The 17,047-nt window shown below is 37.0% G+C and overlaps 2 protein-coding genes across 2 annotated transcripts; both read right to left on the bottom strand.

The window, feature by feature from the left end:
- Positions 1-5,137: 5,137 nt before the first annotated feature.
- Positions 5,138-8,464, bottom strand: zgc:112294 (transmembrane protein 17A). The gene is made up of 4 exons (XM_056747023.1): positions 8,335-8,464; positions 7,291-7,397; positions 5,734-5,847; positions 5,138-5,458 (listed from the first exon to the last, which is right to left on the bottom strand). The coding sequence occupies exons 1-4, from the start codon at positions 8,462-8,464 to the stop codon at positions 5,138-5,140; spliced, it is 672 nt and encodes a 223-aa protein (XP_056603001.1).
- A 308-nt stretch (positions 8,465-8,772) lies between these two features.
- Positions 8,773-10,272, bottom strand: selenoe (selenoprotein e). The gene is made up of 4 exons (XM_056746235.1): positions 10,123-10,272; positions 9,930-10,006; positions 9,501-9,579; positions 8,773-9,049 (listed from the first exon to the last, which is right to left on the bottom strand). The coding sequence occupies exons 1-4, from the start codon at positions 10,237-10,239 to the stop codon at positions 8,906-8,908; spliced, it is 417 nt and encodes a 138-aa protein (XP_056602213.1). The 5' UTR covers positions 10,240-10,272; the 3' UTR covers positions 8,773-8,905.
- Positions 10,273-17,047: the final 6,775 nt, after the last annotated feature.

Raw genomic sequence — 17,047 nt, 5'->3', positions numbered from 1 at the left:
AGAAAAACAAATTGAAAAGTATTCAATCTCTCACCACAGAAACGCAAGATAAAGAAAAATGGTCTGAAGTGCTCAAGATAAGTGACATGCAAGTGAAATTCAAGTTGGACACTGGTGCAGAATGTAATGTGCTCTCATTAAAAATCTACAATATGCTGGGCATAACTGAGAAGCTGAGTAAATCTACCTGAAAGTTACTTACGTACTCTGGACACCAGATGTCGCAATTGGGACAGAAACAGCTCACATGTGAGTATAAAGGTGAAAAACACAAGATTCAGTTCCAGATTGTTGAAAGAGATGCACCTGCAATCCTAGGAAGATTCACATGTCAAGCACTAGGGATGATAAAAAGGATACATGACGTTTCTGTAGATGATGATGGCATTCTGAAACAGTATGAAGATCTGTTTAATGGTCTAGGATGCATGCCAGGATATCACCACATTCAAGTTGATCCGACAGTAAAGCCTGTAGTACATGCTCCACGAAAAGTTCCTGTTGCACTGAAAAAAATAATAATTGAAGAATTCCACAGGATGGAACAGATGAATGTCATTGCAAGACAGACAGATCCAACTGATTGGGTGAGTAGCATGGTTACAATTGTCAAGCCAGACAAAATTCGAATATGTCTCGATCCACAAGATTTGAACAAGGCAATCAAACGTGAACACTACCCACTACTCACAGTAGAAGAGGTTGTATCCAACATGCCAAATGCTAAAGTGTTTTCTGTGCTTGATGCCAACCAAGGATTCTGGCAGATTAAATTGGATTATGACAGTTCCAAGTTGTGCACATTTAACACTCCAATAGGAAGATATAGATTCCTGCGTTTGCCATTTGGAATATCGTCAGCATCTGAAGTCTTTCAGAGAGCGGTAGTACAGATGATTGAAGATCTGGATGGTGTGATAAACATTGTGGATGATTTGCTGGTTTGGGGTGAAACGGTACAAGAGCATGATGCCAGACTGAAAAAACTGCTCCAAAGGGCAAGAGAATACAACCTCAAACTAAACAAAAAGAAATGTCAAATCCGAACATCACAAATCAAGTATATTGGTCATGTGCTGACAGCAGAAGGACTGAAACCAGACGAAGAGAAGGTGAGAGCTGTAGTTCAGTTACCTCCACCAGAAGATAAGCAAGCTCTTCAAAGATTTCTAGGTATGCTGCAGTATCTTGCCAAGTTTATTCCTAACTTGTCTGAAGTAAGTGCTCCAGTCAGACAACTGCTGGAGAATGATGCTGAGTGGTTCTGGGGAAATGAACAAGAGAAAAGTTTTCAGAAACTTAAAGCTCTAGCAACAAATGCACCAACATTGAAATATTATAATGTCAACAAACCGTTAACATTGTCAGTAGATGCCAGCTCTGAAGGCATGGGTGCAGTTTTGCTTCAAGACCAGAGACCTGTAGCATATGGATCAAGAGCGCTCACGGATTGCCAACGCCGATACGCACAAATAGAAAAGGAACTCCTTGCCATTGTATATGGATGTGAAAAGTTCCACCAATATGTATATGGCAGAGAAGTTCAAGTAGAAAGTGACCACAAGCCGCTTGAGAGCATTTTAAAAAAACCGCTGCATCAAACGCCATTAAGACTGCAAAGGATGTTGCTAAGACTTCAAAGGTACAATCTGAAAGTCATGTACAAGCCAGGCAAAGAAATGCACATAGCAGACGCATTGAGTCGCGCTTACCTTGATGAACACAACGAAGACCTGCTTGAATAGGAGCTAGAGGTAAACTGTGTCACACCTCAACTACCTGTGTCTGAAAAGAAACTGGAAGAGTTCAGGAAAACAACAGCTGAAGATCTTGAAATGCAGAAACTGAAAGACTACATACGGAAAGGATGGCCTACAGAGAAAAGTTCAGTGCACAAAGACATTCAGAAGTATTGGACTTTTAAAGAGGAAATCAGTTATGCATCAGGTCTTATGTTCAAAGCATCAAAACTCATCATTCCAAGTAGAATGAGAAAAGAAATGTTGGACAAAATTCATGAGTCGCATCTGGGCATGGTGAAATCCAAGGAAAGAGCGAGAGACATCATTTATTGGCCCGGAATGTCAGTTGAATTTGAAAAAATGATCTCAATGTGCCACATGCAACTCTCATCGAAACAGTCATGCAAAAGAACCGCTAATACCTCATGCACTGCCAGAAAGACCATGGGCAAAAGTTGGCACTGACTTGTTTCAGCACAATGGTTCTGAATATTTGATGTGTGTGGACTACTACTCCAAATTTCCAGAGATCGCAAAGCTGAATGATACTACAAGCAAAAGTGTAATCCTAGCACTGAAATCACTGTTCTCAAGACATGGTATACCAGATGTGGTAATATCAGATAATGGTCCACAATATGCCAGTCAAGAATTCAAGCGTTTTGAACGGTGAACGGATTTTGTTATTTTTCATCATTGAAGATTTAAGTAAAAATCTCGTTCTCATAAACACAATCGTGGTCAACACGGTGCGCAAGCTCCTTTCATCTTCTCGCTCATTCGAAAACCTTCAGGGCTATTTAAGATGGGAACTGATGTTTGTGTGTGGCACAAATCATCATAAAACAAACACAAGACTGAAAATCTATATGATTGAATCATGAATGTTGCCAACACGTCAAAAAGATCTCGTAAAATGCATCACAAGCTTTGTTAGGCTATATGGAAATGCTTCAACCATTCATCACCATCATATTCCATTCCATTCCATTTTCTACCGCTTATCCGAACTACCTCGGGTCACGGGGAGCCTGTGCCTATCTCAGGAGTCATCGGCCATCAAGGCAGGATACACCCTGGATGGAGTGCCAACCCATCGCAGGGCACACACACTCACTCATTCACTCACGCACTCACACCCTACGGACAATTTTTCCATCACCCATGGGCGTAAATCCCGGGGGGGACGGAGGGGACATGTCCCCCTCTATCCGAGAGTTGTCCCCCCCTCGATCAATTAAATTCTTTATTGTCATAAATATATTGATGTTAATCTAATCTAATTGCGTAATTAGTAGAAAATACAAAAGCAAAAATGCGTTTTAAATTTAGAAACTGTTGAGTTCCCCCTCCCCTGCCTCTCACAATGGTTTGGCCCAATGCCTGCTCTCCACGTTCATATCATCTGCGCATTGCAAAACACATTCAAGTCAGTTATGCGGCTCAGTTCATCAGTGGTTGTTGAACTCCAGTAAGAAGGATCTTTTATTCACTTTAAATGAAGTGATTCTCTTTAATGTAGTTTATGCTGATTCATTAATAAATTAGTTGTTTCAGAAAATGCTGATTAACGATGCATTTTCCATGAATCTGCTATGTTAGCGATTTAAACGTTACTTAGCTAGTTAACATTAGCTTGTTACATAAGACTTCACACACTGCAACTAACACGCCGAAGCCGTTTCGCATTCATTATTATATTATAAGCGACCTTGCATGATGTGAACATTAACCGCAACACTAAGCCACCGATCCCGCCATTCAGGTCCCGTGTCACACACAGCCGCGAACATACCGGTTACAGTTTTGTGACGCTGGCACTATATCTAGCGTCCACAAAAGGTGCTCAGCTTTCATTCAGATGGAGTGGATCGTTTTCTCAGCATCTATTGTGTGCAGTATGTGCGCGGCGGATAAACTAAACATTCAGTTTACTGAAACTCGGGCGATTCATCAACGAGTACAACACAGAATTTAAGTTTGTTTGGGTACACGAACATGAACAAAGTTTGTTGGCGGAGCCAGCTGAAAGTAACAACCACTCAATGATGTCGATGTACGTTTACTTTGTCAAACAATGTTGCAGTATAAATAAGGATAACATTTTAAAAGTGTTTAAAAAGTGACTCAATGTCAACATGTAGTATCATGGGTAGTTCCTGTCTTCACAACAAAGACAAAACATATATATAAATGGAAAAAAGCTTTATTGTTCACAATTTCAATTCAGTTATAATATGACTGCAAGTCTGCATGAAACACCTATAAACCTAATGCATATTGTCGCTTTGTGTCGTAGTAAGTACAATTTTGACTGTGTTATTTGTGTCCCCTTCATAATTGCTCTTGAGAAATTTTATATGTATTGTCCCCCCCTACTATTAAAAGAGATTTACGCCCATGCCATCACCATCATATTGTTCATGCAATATATGTTGTAGGTTAGCTTGAAAATGTGTATCACAAAAGATATGAATACTAATAATTGGACTTTGGATGTAATTCTGTAATATTTCACAGGAGAGATATGCTCAAGGTTTAATGTGTGTATCCTCCGCATGAGAGTTTAGCCTCCTGATGACTCATTTACTACAGTGAAATCTGACTACAGTCTCAGAGCGACTTCATGTGGTTAAAAGACGAATTACACTGTTTTACATGCTTCGCTTCTCAGAATGCCAGGGGCTCTAGATGACTTAAAATAAGACAAAGTGAGCATTACAGTAAACTAAATAATTACAATGTTTATTAATGTCTGGTAATTTTGAATAATAAACAAGCCATAGGCCTACATCTTTCTGTCTTTCTAGTTATACCATACTATATGTCACATAAAAACATAGTGGATTTTTTCTTTGCCAACATTTTGTTATGAAATCCTTATTTGTTTCTATACAGAATACAATACAATATACTATAATATAAGAAATAATATAATATGTATTGTTTTGTTGATTGGAGAAAGACCGGGGCATGTTGTCGCACTGTAGCCATTCATGACATATTTGATGGCTTTGGTCTACCTGGTAGAGATATTTGGGCCGAGTAAAATCTGTATCATTTGTTTTTTCTATATGAACTTTGCTGTCAGTTCTTTTTATACTTCAAGCTTATTTCATATTCATAACCTAAATTCTAACCGTATCTTATCCCTAAAATCAAAAGCCCCTGACCCAGTTTTAAACCTAACATTGACCGAAAACAAAATCCTACAATCAGATTGGATTAATCCAAAGGTAGGACCAGCAATAACGTTGATCTGAGAACATGAAGATCAATGTTCCCAATTGCCCTAACCTTGAACTTAAAGGTCACAAAAGGAACCAACAGCTGTTTGGTTACAAGCCTTGATTTTTAACCAACAGTATATACCAATCTCCAAAATATGCTAGATCTCACTGGGGCTGAGGGATATCCATCACAGGCAACACACTCCTGCTCCCATGCGATAGTCCAAGCATAGGCAGGGCTTCTACTGTATGAAGACTCTGTATTGGACCAAACTGTCTCATGTGAAACTGCAGGGCGAGTTTACGAGTCATGACACGCAAGGCGAGAAACGAGGCCAGGATCTCGGCCAGCAGGAAGGTCAGGTAGAGAGAGTGAACGGCTCGCTCCAGAGGCAGGATGATGATGTCTGGATCCGTCATGAAAAAGAGGAGGATTGGCAGCTGGAACAGAAAGGACAGCAGCCAGAATCCAGCTAACTCTGGAACCTCAAGAGAGAGAAAGAGAGAGAGAAATGTTATACATAAAATACGAACGTTATAAGGCATAAAGGCTATATATAATCTTTGAGAAACTAATTTTGATGTACATAAATATTTTTTATTTAAACCTTTCATGAACCTTTAAATATAAGGGAACTATAGATTCCTTTCCCATTTCTTTAATTTCTTATGTATTAGTTTGTCTCACACATGCATTAGAGATGCTGAGGCCAATACCAGCTGTTCTAATAAATGATTTATAAAGTTTCTTTAGTATTTACCTTCTCTTTGAGGTTCCCGACATAACCCAGATACACACGCAACCCTTCAAATATGCTGATCAGCACCAGTCCTGTCACCAGCAAACACTGGTAATACATGGCCAGTAAAGCAAACTAAAGAGGAGGTAAGAAAAAAGTTAGGCTAGGACCTAGAAAATATTTTTGAGATATATATTACATAACCAAGAGAGGTGTTCAGTGAAATATAGCGTGAAGTCTTTTTTCTTGAAATTAGAAATTATAATGGTCGTATACTTGAATAACAGATTACAAAAAGGTATATTTTAATAAGAATATCATATCTCATATCTAAGGATGTCATCATGGTTGCCCCCTCAAGAGGCTTTGCTACCCATCCATTAGCAGTTTCTTATATAAATATAAAAATATATAAAATATGTAAATGGAATATATACAATAATAGAGGGTATGCATTGGTGTCCCTTTCATATGTAGACATGTCGGGACATGCTCCCCTGGGTGGCAAAACACCCAACAAAATGGCTGGGGTGAATAGGAGAAACAAAGAAATCGGGATTAAAACACTCAACGGTGACCCCTACGACTTTCCTACGACTTGCAAAGGAATGAAGTACGCGGCATTGCGTTTCCATATTTTAAAAAAGTCATTTTGCCACCCGCAGGGGCGCGCTCCGGCGTGCTCACGTGGTAGAGTGACTACATGTACCCTCTCATTTACATTTATGCATTTGGCAGATGCTTTTATTCAAAGCGACTTACATTGCATTGTACTATACAGTATATGCAATCCCCTGGGATCGAACACATGACTTTGGCATTGTCACTGAGCCACAGGAAAGCTATAGAATCACTAGAGCTTAAAGCGGCTGGTCATTACCACGGATGTAGTCGTATTTAGTTTAATTATTTTTAGATTCTTATTTTTATGTTAATTTTATTTAACGTTTTAGCATTTTTTGTATATGCTTTTGACATTTTATGATTAATTTGTTTATTTTTAATGATGCTATAAGATTAATTCATTCTTATTTTATTTATTTTGTTTATTATTAGTTTCAGTTTTTCCAATAATTTTTGTCCAATATTTAATTTGATTTTAATGAACAGGAGCGTTTTCAAAGTTGTAATTTCAGTGAACTAAAATAACCTTGCACCAGACAATTTCCAAAATACAGAGGACCAAAATAATAAATTACCTTATTTGAAAGCATTTTCAAATAGTTAAGAGCTTCTCATTTGCCATTAACCTCAGTTGGCTTGTGACATTTGTTTTCATTAAAATTATCAAATTTAATCTCACCCTCCAAATTTAAAGGACAATTTTATCCATGCTTTTGGGACCACTTGGATTTTTTTAGTTGTTTTTGACAACATTCTAATTTTTGTCATTTAAAGCAAAATGTAACAAAGTGGAAATGTTACATTGTAAGGTAAAGCATGATGTAACACAAATGATACAACCATTTGTTGTACTGCACAACAAGCACTTTACATGTATCTTGATACAGTTGTTCTGACATTTGGTTTATATATGAGTTTGAATGACATTATTTGTTTATAGAGGACCTGACACACCTTTACGTTTAGCATAACAACCTCAGAAATCCACCAGAAAGGAAAGAAGAAGCTGTTGAAATAGAGCAGCATCTGCAGTGGAAGATGAGAGGAGACCTCAGTACACCCTGAAGAACACAGATACATCAGGTGAGTCAAGATCGACAGGATTGATAAGATCACTTAACAACATATTCACTCAGTAATGATGTTTAATCAAATGAAATTGCTTTTTAAATTGTCCATTATAGATGTCTTTCAACCCCTGGGGTAAACCAAATAACATAATCTTCATAGTCAGTGGGTTTTATGAGAATATTTTAAACTTCCAAAAGAGTCTCATTACTGTAAAGCAATAGAGGCAAAAATCAAAGAATAATTTTAATACTGGCTATGTTTTGATAGTCCAAGATGCTTTAGTAAGATTGTCTTTCATTTTAGAGAAAAGTTATTTTATAATTTGAATATCACCGTACAGCTCGGTCTTATTTAAAAATACGTTTACCAAAGCTCTGACCAAACAAATATAAGCACAGTTCAAGATAAACGAAAAAATTCTGATGTGACATCTGATGTGACAAATGTGACATCTGTCTCTAAGATATTAAGTTTGTGATCACTTATCTTATAATATATATATATATATAACTCCACAAGAAATTTCATCTCTGAAAAAACTAAAAACTTAAGTTTTGAAGCTGACTTAAATTTTTAAGTTAAATAAAAATCTAATGTTTGGGTTTTCAGATCATTGATCAAATAGAAAGCCAAAATTTTGATTAAACTTTAAAAGTGATTTTTTTACAGGACATTATCATATGGAGCTATTAAATATCTAAGATTACTACTAACATTTTTATTGGCTTTAAAACATTTCAATACTATGAAAGCTTATTTTATATTCAATTCATGTAAAATGCATAACAGCAGTAGTGCTCACTTTGTGCTTTATTTACATTATCTTTTTATATCCACTTGCGATTCATGAAAAAGCAACACATTTTGTAACGTACAATATATAATCTAGACAGGTTTTAAAACCTTTTACAAAGACTGACGTCTCACCTTCATTATCTTGATAAAAGTCCCTGAGATATTCACTGTCTCTCGTCCTGTTATTTAAAAACACTGAGCCGCTGACATTAGCCAAACCCACTCTCAGATTCTGTGGTATAGGTGTGTAAAACACAGGCATGATAAACACCATCCGTACACGCATACATCTCCCATTTGGATTGTGTGTTCTGTCAGATTAATTAGAGCCATCCAAGAGCTAACCAGATTAAATCCATCTAAACAGATGGAGTCTGACAGCAGGATTACAGACGTCACTCTTACAGAAATGTAGCATGGTTACTATAGTTACCAAATTACTGTTCTTGCCACAGGTATTCTTACTTCAATTTTGTGTAATGTCCATGTGTTGTCATTTTTGTAAATGAACATATCAAAGAGAAAAAGGTTTTATATTAAAGTTTATTGTAAAAACTATACACTGTGAGATTAAGACAAGTAGTAAAACTAGTGGTAAAACAAACTGCCATCTTTGTGTCAGTCCAGAGTCTGACTGTGTAAAGTCTTGAGATCCAGGACGTCATGTTTAGCAGGCTGCTGTACCATCTTAAACCAGCAGGCGTCATAGTTCATCCCGTGGCGCTTTTAAAGGGAAATGTTTGAAGTTGTCTGGGACCTCCTCACCTTTCTGTGACCTCTTATAGAAACCAAGAGAATCCAGCAAGCTGCTGATCTCATCTGCCTTCATCTTTTTCACAGGCACAACCTTAGGAAGGAAAACGTTAGTGAAAAAAGCTTTAAAGAGACTAACATGATCAAAACAATCTCTTGTAGCCTAATTTCATAAAAAAGGCTACTCTTCCTCTTTTGTCACCATGGTATTTTCCTACATTAATATAACATATAATACAGTAGACATTAAGTATAATAACTAAATATATGCATTCTCTTTATAAATAAATTGACAGATGCAGTTTATGAATGTTTATGCATTAGTAATGTAGGCCTATATATAAAAGGTAATTTATGTAATTAATTTAACACTCTTAAATAACAGTTTTGTTTAGTAGTCCATCTTTACTGTGTATGTAAGTTCTTTTACATTTTAGGACAGACACTTACATGACAAGAAAGTAATTTATCATAGCCATGTAGTCCACGTAACCATATTTTTCTTCAAAACACAGTGAGATGATGCGTGTTTAAGTCTGTTCTACCTTGACCTCCTCGTCTTTGTCATTGTAGAAGATCAGCCGTGGTTTTTTATCCTCTCCTGACTCGTATTCCAGGTTGTGACTTTAAGCAGCAGGTTAAGGTTAACAGCGACAAACCGGAAAAGACCTTTGACTCTGGCTTTCAAATGTTTAAACATATGGCACACATACAGCACTCGCGGCGTGTAAACTTTTCATTAACGTGCTGGTAAAATGCTGTTTTAACAAAGCAACTTTATAGAAATAGGACTATGTATCTCACAACATTTTGAATTTCTTTGATATATTATTCAATTTATACTTGATATTAAAGAAATATTCATTATTCATTTCATATTCTCTAAAAAATACAATAGTTAACAAAAGGAAAAAGAAATTGAAACATGAAACATTTTTCAAGGTAGATTTCAATCCAAGGAAATGTTAGGATACTACAATGCCCATCGCTTCATGAGGAATTCATAGAGCTCTGGCATTTTCTTTATGGATCATCCAACAACGCTGGGAGCCTGTCAGTAAAACGCAGAAAAAACTGTAAAAATGAATGTCGCTGTGCAGTATATAAAATATACAATTCTCTCAAACTGAGTGTACAGTATTAATATAAACTGTACCGAGCACTCACTAGAAGTTTTCCTCTGGCAATGATGAGCTCCTTCTCCTCACCAACGCTTTCTGCAACATTTTCAGATGTTTTGCCTGTGGCACACAGAATCACAAGAGTCACCAGTTTGAGCCACATCCTGCTCTTGCAGGACGAACACCTGCACGTATCCAAAAAACACTGAGCTCTCTTGATGCAATGAGGGTCAAGGCAGGAGTTATAGGTAGCTGATAGCTTTCTGACGGCATGTGGCGAAGTCTGATTGGCTGATTTAGGGCATTGTAGGGAAATCACATTGCATAAAAATTAAACATAAACCAGAGGAAATGCATTGATTAAATCAAGATTTAATTAACAATAATAAGATTTAATAATGAAGAAAAGTAAAGGTTGTTTGTTGTAGTCCAATGTTTTCAGATGATTCTTTAATGTTAAGTTGTTTTTACGAAGCATACTTTCGGCCAGCTGCACATGTGTCACATTCTCCCACAAATCCACTGATGAATAACTAACAGAACAGAACGCAACACAACAGCTGCTGTATAAACAACTCTGATCCAGGAGAATAAAAGTTTGAATTGGTCTTCGGGTTAGTCATTGAATACGTTGTTGAGTTAGTTGTTTAGTCTTTAATTATTTTAGTTTGTTGTTGAACTAGTCGTTGGAATTAGTCTTCTTCAGATCTAATCTTTGAGTTTATCTTGACAAAGAGTTTGCCTTTGAGTTAGTCTTGAGTCGTTTAACTTGTTTAAGCTCATGTAAATAGCATGAGTAGCTGATATTAAAATGCGTTTTGTTTTCAAAATATTTATTTAAAACTTTTCATTGAACAATGTTTATAAGAAAAAAACTATGCAATTCCACAGACACCACAAGAATGTGAAATATAAACGGACAATATGAAAAGTCTGTTCAAATAAAGACAACCAAAACGAAACAAAAGAGTACTTTCAAGGTTATGCCAGTTATGACTGAACTGTGCTTTGTTTTTCTAATTGACCAGATTTGATACTTTTTAAATTATATGTTTATGATCCATTTTGCTTATCCATCAATGTGTTAGTACTAAGTTTTTAGGCTATTTATTTTAATAATTTGTATCGTGGCCAATCAAGTGCAGTTTCTGTTGAATTTTGAACAAAATTAAACCTCAGGAGTGACATAGAGTCATCCAACAGCAATGTGAAAGACTGACAAGACACATAAGAAAAAAGTCCAAGTCAAAGTCATTAGAGCAAATCAAGGGTATCATATAAAAATATATTTTTGAACTTTGTCTATAATTTTTTTTACAAATATTACTGTTGAATTGCTCAATAATGAAAATGAAATTGTTTTGTTTGTAGTACCCAAAATGATTTGTCTATAAATGTGTACTATAGACACATCTGCAGTGCCCTACATGCATAAAGTAGGGCACTGCATTTCTAACGCAGTCAAATGCACTCACTATCGGTCACCTACAGAGGGCGCTAATGTTTCAGGATAGATGTTTGGCATCGTTTTGAGTAAAATTGCTGCCAAAACTCTTGCCACAGACAGTTATGTTTGCAGTGAAAATAAACCATTCTCCATAGGAATGCTTGAGCAAAACCATCATCCTCTATCATCCACAAGTAAAGCTGGGGCCCCTTTTCTGTCTGTCCATCTGTATGTCTGTCTCTACAGCTGTGGTCAAACGCTGATGTGTCAAATGACACAGTGTCTATCTTTAAAAAGACCCAGATTTCTCCTTTGGACCTGAGAATGATAATATCTGGAGGCCAGACATGAAGCCAAATGTAGGCTAACTCTGTGAAGATGTAGCTCAAACCTGAACAAAAACAATTTATTGCTCTTTCATAGCTATTTACTTTAATATACATTTCATATGGGTATGAAACCGGAGCACAGTTGTAGGGTATGCTGAGATCTCTTCTAAAAGTCTATAGGAGACGTGTGAGATTTACAGGGTGTTTTTCTCAGGAGAAAAATCTGGGCATCAGGAGCAAGAGTTTTGTTTTGATTAGCTGAACCAGCAATACCTTCCCTGGTCAACCAGTATCAACAGGATTAAACATACAGCTGACCTGTTTGACTAGCTAAGCTTTGCTGGCTGTCTAGGAGAAATAATTAAGAAATGACATATTAGTATACTTGCAGCTAGGGCTACATTTTCTGTTTTTTTAACGTTGACTTGAGTAAAGGTTGTAAACTTCAAGTACACAACTAGTTTGCGACTACATTTTTTGTTTATACTGCAACTATATTACAGTAGTGAACTTGTGTAGTGAACAGGTACAGTAAAACTAATAACAATATTAATAGTTTACTAGTTCAGTGATAGTTCAATTGCACATTTTGTTTTGAACTATAAAGTAGTAAAATACAACTTTTTAAACTTCAAATAGGTTTTCTTTAAGTGAACTTACTGTAATATCATACTTATCGTTCACTGTTTTTATATTATTTTGCACTTTAAGTACACTGCTATGTTTCTGGATATTAAGTTATAACACTTGAAGTATACCTTTATAAATGTACTTATAGTTATTTTACTTAAAATACTTTATTTCTGAGAAGTACATTAAAAGTACACAATTGTGCTTAAGTACACTCAAAAGTAATTTCAACGTACCATTTTAACGATGTAACATAAAAATAATGGTTTATTTTGATAAATTAAAGTAAAAATAACTAAAATAGTAAGGTGAAATTACTAGCAAATTTTCCTTAAGGCAGCAAAAATCTTTGACAGTGTAGACTGAAAGTATACTTTATATGTTAGTTTAAAAGAAGTACACTTAAATAACACACTTGAGTAAACTTCTTTTTGTAAGGTTTTTATACGAAAGTGTATTTGCCCTCAATTGTTCTGAATTTAAACATTGAGCACATGAATCCTGTGTTTAAAGACTAGTCACACCTTCATCTTAACATCAAAAACATGTTTACAAGCTCTTCTGCTCTTTTCCTTACATGTGAGAGTGCCACCAACCATGTGCACACATGAACAAACATGTACCATCTCCAGTTTAAACTGCACACACACATGTATTACCGCCATCCCTTCCCAGCATGCCGTTCTCCAGCAGCACACATAATGAGCAGAAGCCATTTCCTCCACCAGAACCTCGGGGTCTCATTTGTCTTTTTTTCCTCTCCCTCGGCTTTCCCCCTCTCCCTGTTGTGTTTCTCCACACTCAGCATTTAGGTAGTTCTTCCCCCTGTTTCCAAAACAAGCACCGTTTGATCCTGGACGTCTGGATCCTCAGAGCAGACACACACTCGCTCACATACACAAGTTTTGAGTTCAAGTTTCATCACCAACCTTAATGGTGATTGTTTATTTTTGGCTTTATGGAATTGGTTAACCCATGATTTTAGGTTGCTTTATGTTCACGTCTAATTAAAAGAGAATTATGGGAATTTCTGGTCCGCGTTATATATTTAGGTTTAAGCGGTGGTGACATCATTAGGCTGGATTGAGGTCAATCATTCACACACACGCAAAGTGAAAGGCCAAAGCTGATCGCATGTGAGATAATGGAGGAAAAGCAGAAAAGGAGACAAATGTGGATCTCCACCATTGCTGATCTACCCTTGTGCTCTAATCCAAGTCTCATAATGAAAACCACATGCTCTCTGAAATGACTGGGGCTCAGAGAGAGGGAGAAAGAAAGAGCAAGAGACAGACAGTAAAAGGAGAGGAGAGAGAGGGAGGAAGTGTGAAAGATAAAGCAACAGGATGTAGACATTGCTTTAAAGGGCCTTTTAATGAATTCTGACTGTGGGTTTCTTTAGATACTGGCAGTACATGGGAGATTCAGAGCTTCGACACTGGGAGATGGATCATTTTTATTTAAAAAAAGGATCTGGATTTGTGAAGTCTGCCAGATTTCCATTGTATATATTTTTTTGTAGATAAGGGTATGTGTAATATGAAATTACAAGTAGTTGATTTATAATTAGATAAAAATAGCATAATTTTCCTGACAAAAGAGTTGTTAAATAAAATAACTAAAAAAATTCTCTAAATTGAAATCCAAAGAAATATTGTTTTTGCAAAATTTGAAAAGAATAAAAAAAAAAAAGTTAAAAAAAAAAAAATGTAAAGATAATAATAATAATGATTTTGTTTAAACAAGTACCGGCACATCCATGTACGTGATCTTAAATAAATGAATACATGTGAAGGTTTTACTTTCTATATAATGGTCTAAGAAAGAAGAGCCGTGAGCTATTTTCCTCAATCTTCAACACTTTTCATTGGTGTGATCGTAACAGAAGCTCTCCCTCTCTGTCTCTTCGTGAAATCCGAAAAAATCTCTAGTCTGAGAATCTGAAACCTGAGCCATGAATAAACCATACTACTTCCTCCTCTCAGTCAGAGAGAGAGAGAGAGAGAGAGAGAGAGAGAGGGAAAAGAGGGCTAAGGGGGAGGGATGTGTGCAGGGAGAAATGGGGAGACGGGAAATTTTCCGTTAGATGCAGATCCTCTTGAATAAACAGAAGGCAGAAATATGCTGATAAAAGAGGAAAAAGTGAGGAGTGTAGACAGCAGTTTGCTGACCGTGCATCTCTTCATCTAATCAGAATAGCTTTGCTTGTATATGTGAGGATGAAAATGGGTCAGACAATTCTGCAGCACACTTTTGCACATTGAACACAAATCTGTCACTGGAGATTTTGTGTATTAAAAGAGAATGTTCTGTATCTTGTCTTCAATACTTTAAATTAAAAGGCAGATACGATTTTTACTATAGCTGATACTTATGGGTCAGAAATTTGTTTAAAAATACAGTGTTGGTTTGGTGAGCAACTATTCCTGTAGCTCATTTAGCGGGGTGTGCGAGCAGAGAGGTTGCGGGCTCGATTCCCATGGAACACGAATCATAATGAAAAAAGTACTGAATGCACTGGAACTCATTTAGGATAAAAGCGTCAGCCAAATGCATAAATGTAAATGTAGAAACTGTGTTTGTTTTTAAGACATGAGCGAAGCTGTTGGCCTAACATATGGTGCCAATGAGCATCTTTCGCAGTCTTAAACAATTTATTGAATAAATGAAGGTAGTGCAGTTTGGACGATCAGAACAACACAATGAAATCGACAAAACTGGCAGGGATTTCATCTGAATTAATTGGACCAGGGACAAACTGTGACTGAATGGGCCTGCGTACATTTGAATCTGTAACCTAAATATGGAAAATGGGTTTAAAACTGTACCTTACTCATTTTTGTACTGGTTTCCAAAACAATATAATGTTGTTGGACTAAATGGACATGGGTACATTTTAAAAACACAGTTTAAAGGCATAGTTCATCTCAAAATGAACATTTACACACTCTCAGATTGTTCCAAACTTTTATAAATGTCATTGTTCTGCTTAACACAAAAAGAAATTTATTTGAAAGATTGTCAGAAAACAAAACAGATCTCAACCCCCCTTTACTTCCCCATAAATTTTTCACTCTTTGTTATATTGCAGCCATTTGCTAAAATCATTTTCCTCAATGTGCACACAGCACCCCATATTGACAGATTTTTATTTGCAGATTTATTAAAAAAGAAAAACCGAAATATCACATGGTCCTAAGTATTCAGAACCTTTGCTTAGTATTTAGTTGAAGCACCCTTTTGATTTAATACAGCCATGAGTCTTTTTGGGAAAGATGCAACAAGTTTTTCACACCTGGATTTGGCGATCCTCTGCCAGTCCTCCTTGCAGATCCTCTACAGTTCTGTAGAGTTGGATTGTAAACGTTGGTGGACAGCCATTTTTAAGTCTCTCTAGAGATGCTCAATTGGGTTTAAGTCAGGGCTCTGTCTGGGCCATTCAAGAACAGTCACGGAGTTGTTGTGAAACCACTCCCTTATTTTAGCTGTGTGCTTAGGGTCGTTGTCTTGTTGGAAGGTAAACCTTCGGCCCAGTCTGAGGTCCTGAGCACTCTGGAGAAGGTTTTCGTCCAGGATATCCCTGTACTTGGCCGCATTCATCTTTCCCTTGATTTCAACCAGTCGTCCTGTCCCAGCAGCTGAAAAACACCCCCACAGCATGATGCTGCCACCACCTTGCTTCACTGTTGGGACTGTATTGGACAGGTGATGACCAGTGCCTGGTTTTCTCAACACATACTGCTTAGAATTAAGGCCAAAAAGTTATATCTTGGTCTCATCAGACCAGAGAATCTTATTTGTCACCATCTTGGAGTCCTTCGGGTGTTTTTTAGCAAACTCCATGCAGGATTTCATGTGTCTTGCACTGAGGAGAGGCTTCCGTCAGCCACGACTGGTGGAGGGCTGCAGTGATGGTTGACTTTCTACAACTTTCTCCCATCTCCCGACTGCATCTCTGGAGCTCAGCCACAGTGATCTTTTCTTTCTTCTTTACCTCTCTCACCAAGGCTCTTTTCGCCCGATAGCTCAGTGTGGCCGGACGGCCAGCTCTAGGAAGGGTTCTGGTCGTCCCAAACATCTGCCTTTTAAGGATAATGGAGGCCACTGTGCTCTTAGGAACCTGAAGTGCAGCCGAATTGTTTTTGTAACCTTGGCCGGATCAGTGCCTTCTGTCTCTGCGCTCTTCAGGCAGTTCCTTTGACCTCATGATTCTCATTTGCTTTGACATGCACTGTGAGCTGTAAGGTCTTATATAGACAGGTGTGTGGCTTTCCTAATCAAGTCTAATCAGTATAATCAAACACAGCTGGACTCAAATGAAGGTGTAGAACCATCTCAAGGATGATCAGAAGAAATGGACAGCACCTGAGTTAAATATATGAGTATCACAGCAAAGAGTCTGAATACTTAGGACCATGTGATATTTCAGTTTTACTTTTTTAATAAATCTGCAAAAATGTCAACAATTCTGTGTTTTTCTGTCAATGTGGGGTGCTTTGTGTACATTAATGAGGAAAAAAAATGAACTTAAATGATTTTAGCAAATGGCTGCAATATAAGAAAGA

The sequence above is a fragment of the Triplophysa dalaica genome, chromosome 4 (assembly GCF_015846415.1).
Source record: "Triplophysa dalaica isolate WHDGS20190420 chromosome 4, ASM1584641v1, whole genome shotgun sequence".
In the NCBI taxonomy this organism is placed as follows: Eukaryota; Metazoa; Chordata; class Actinopteri; order Cypriniformes; family Nemacheilidae; genus Triplophysa; species Triplophysa dalaica.
The sequence above is the reverse complement of the archived record's forward strand: the minus strand, read 5'-3'. Positions and strand labels throughout refer to the sequence as shown.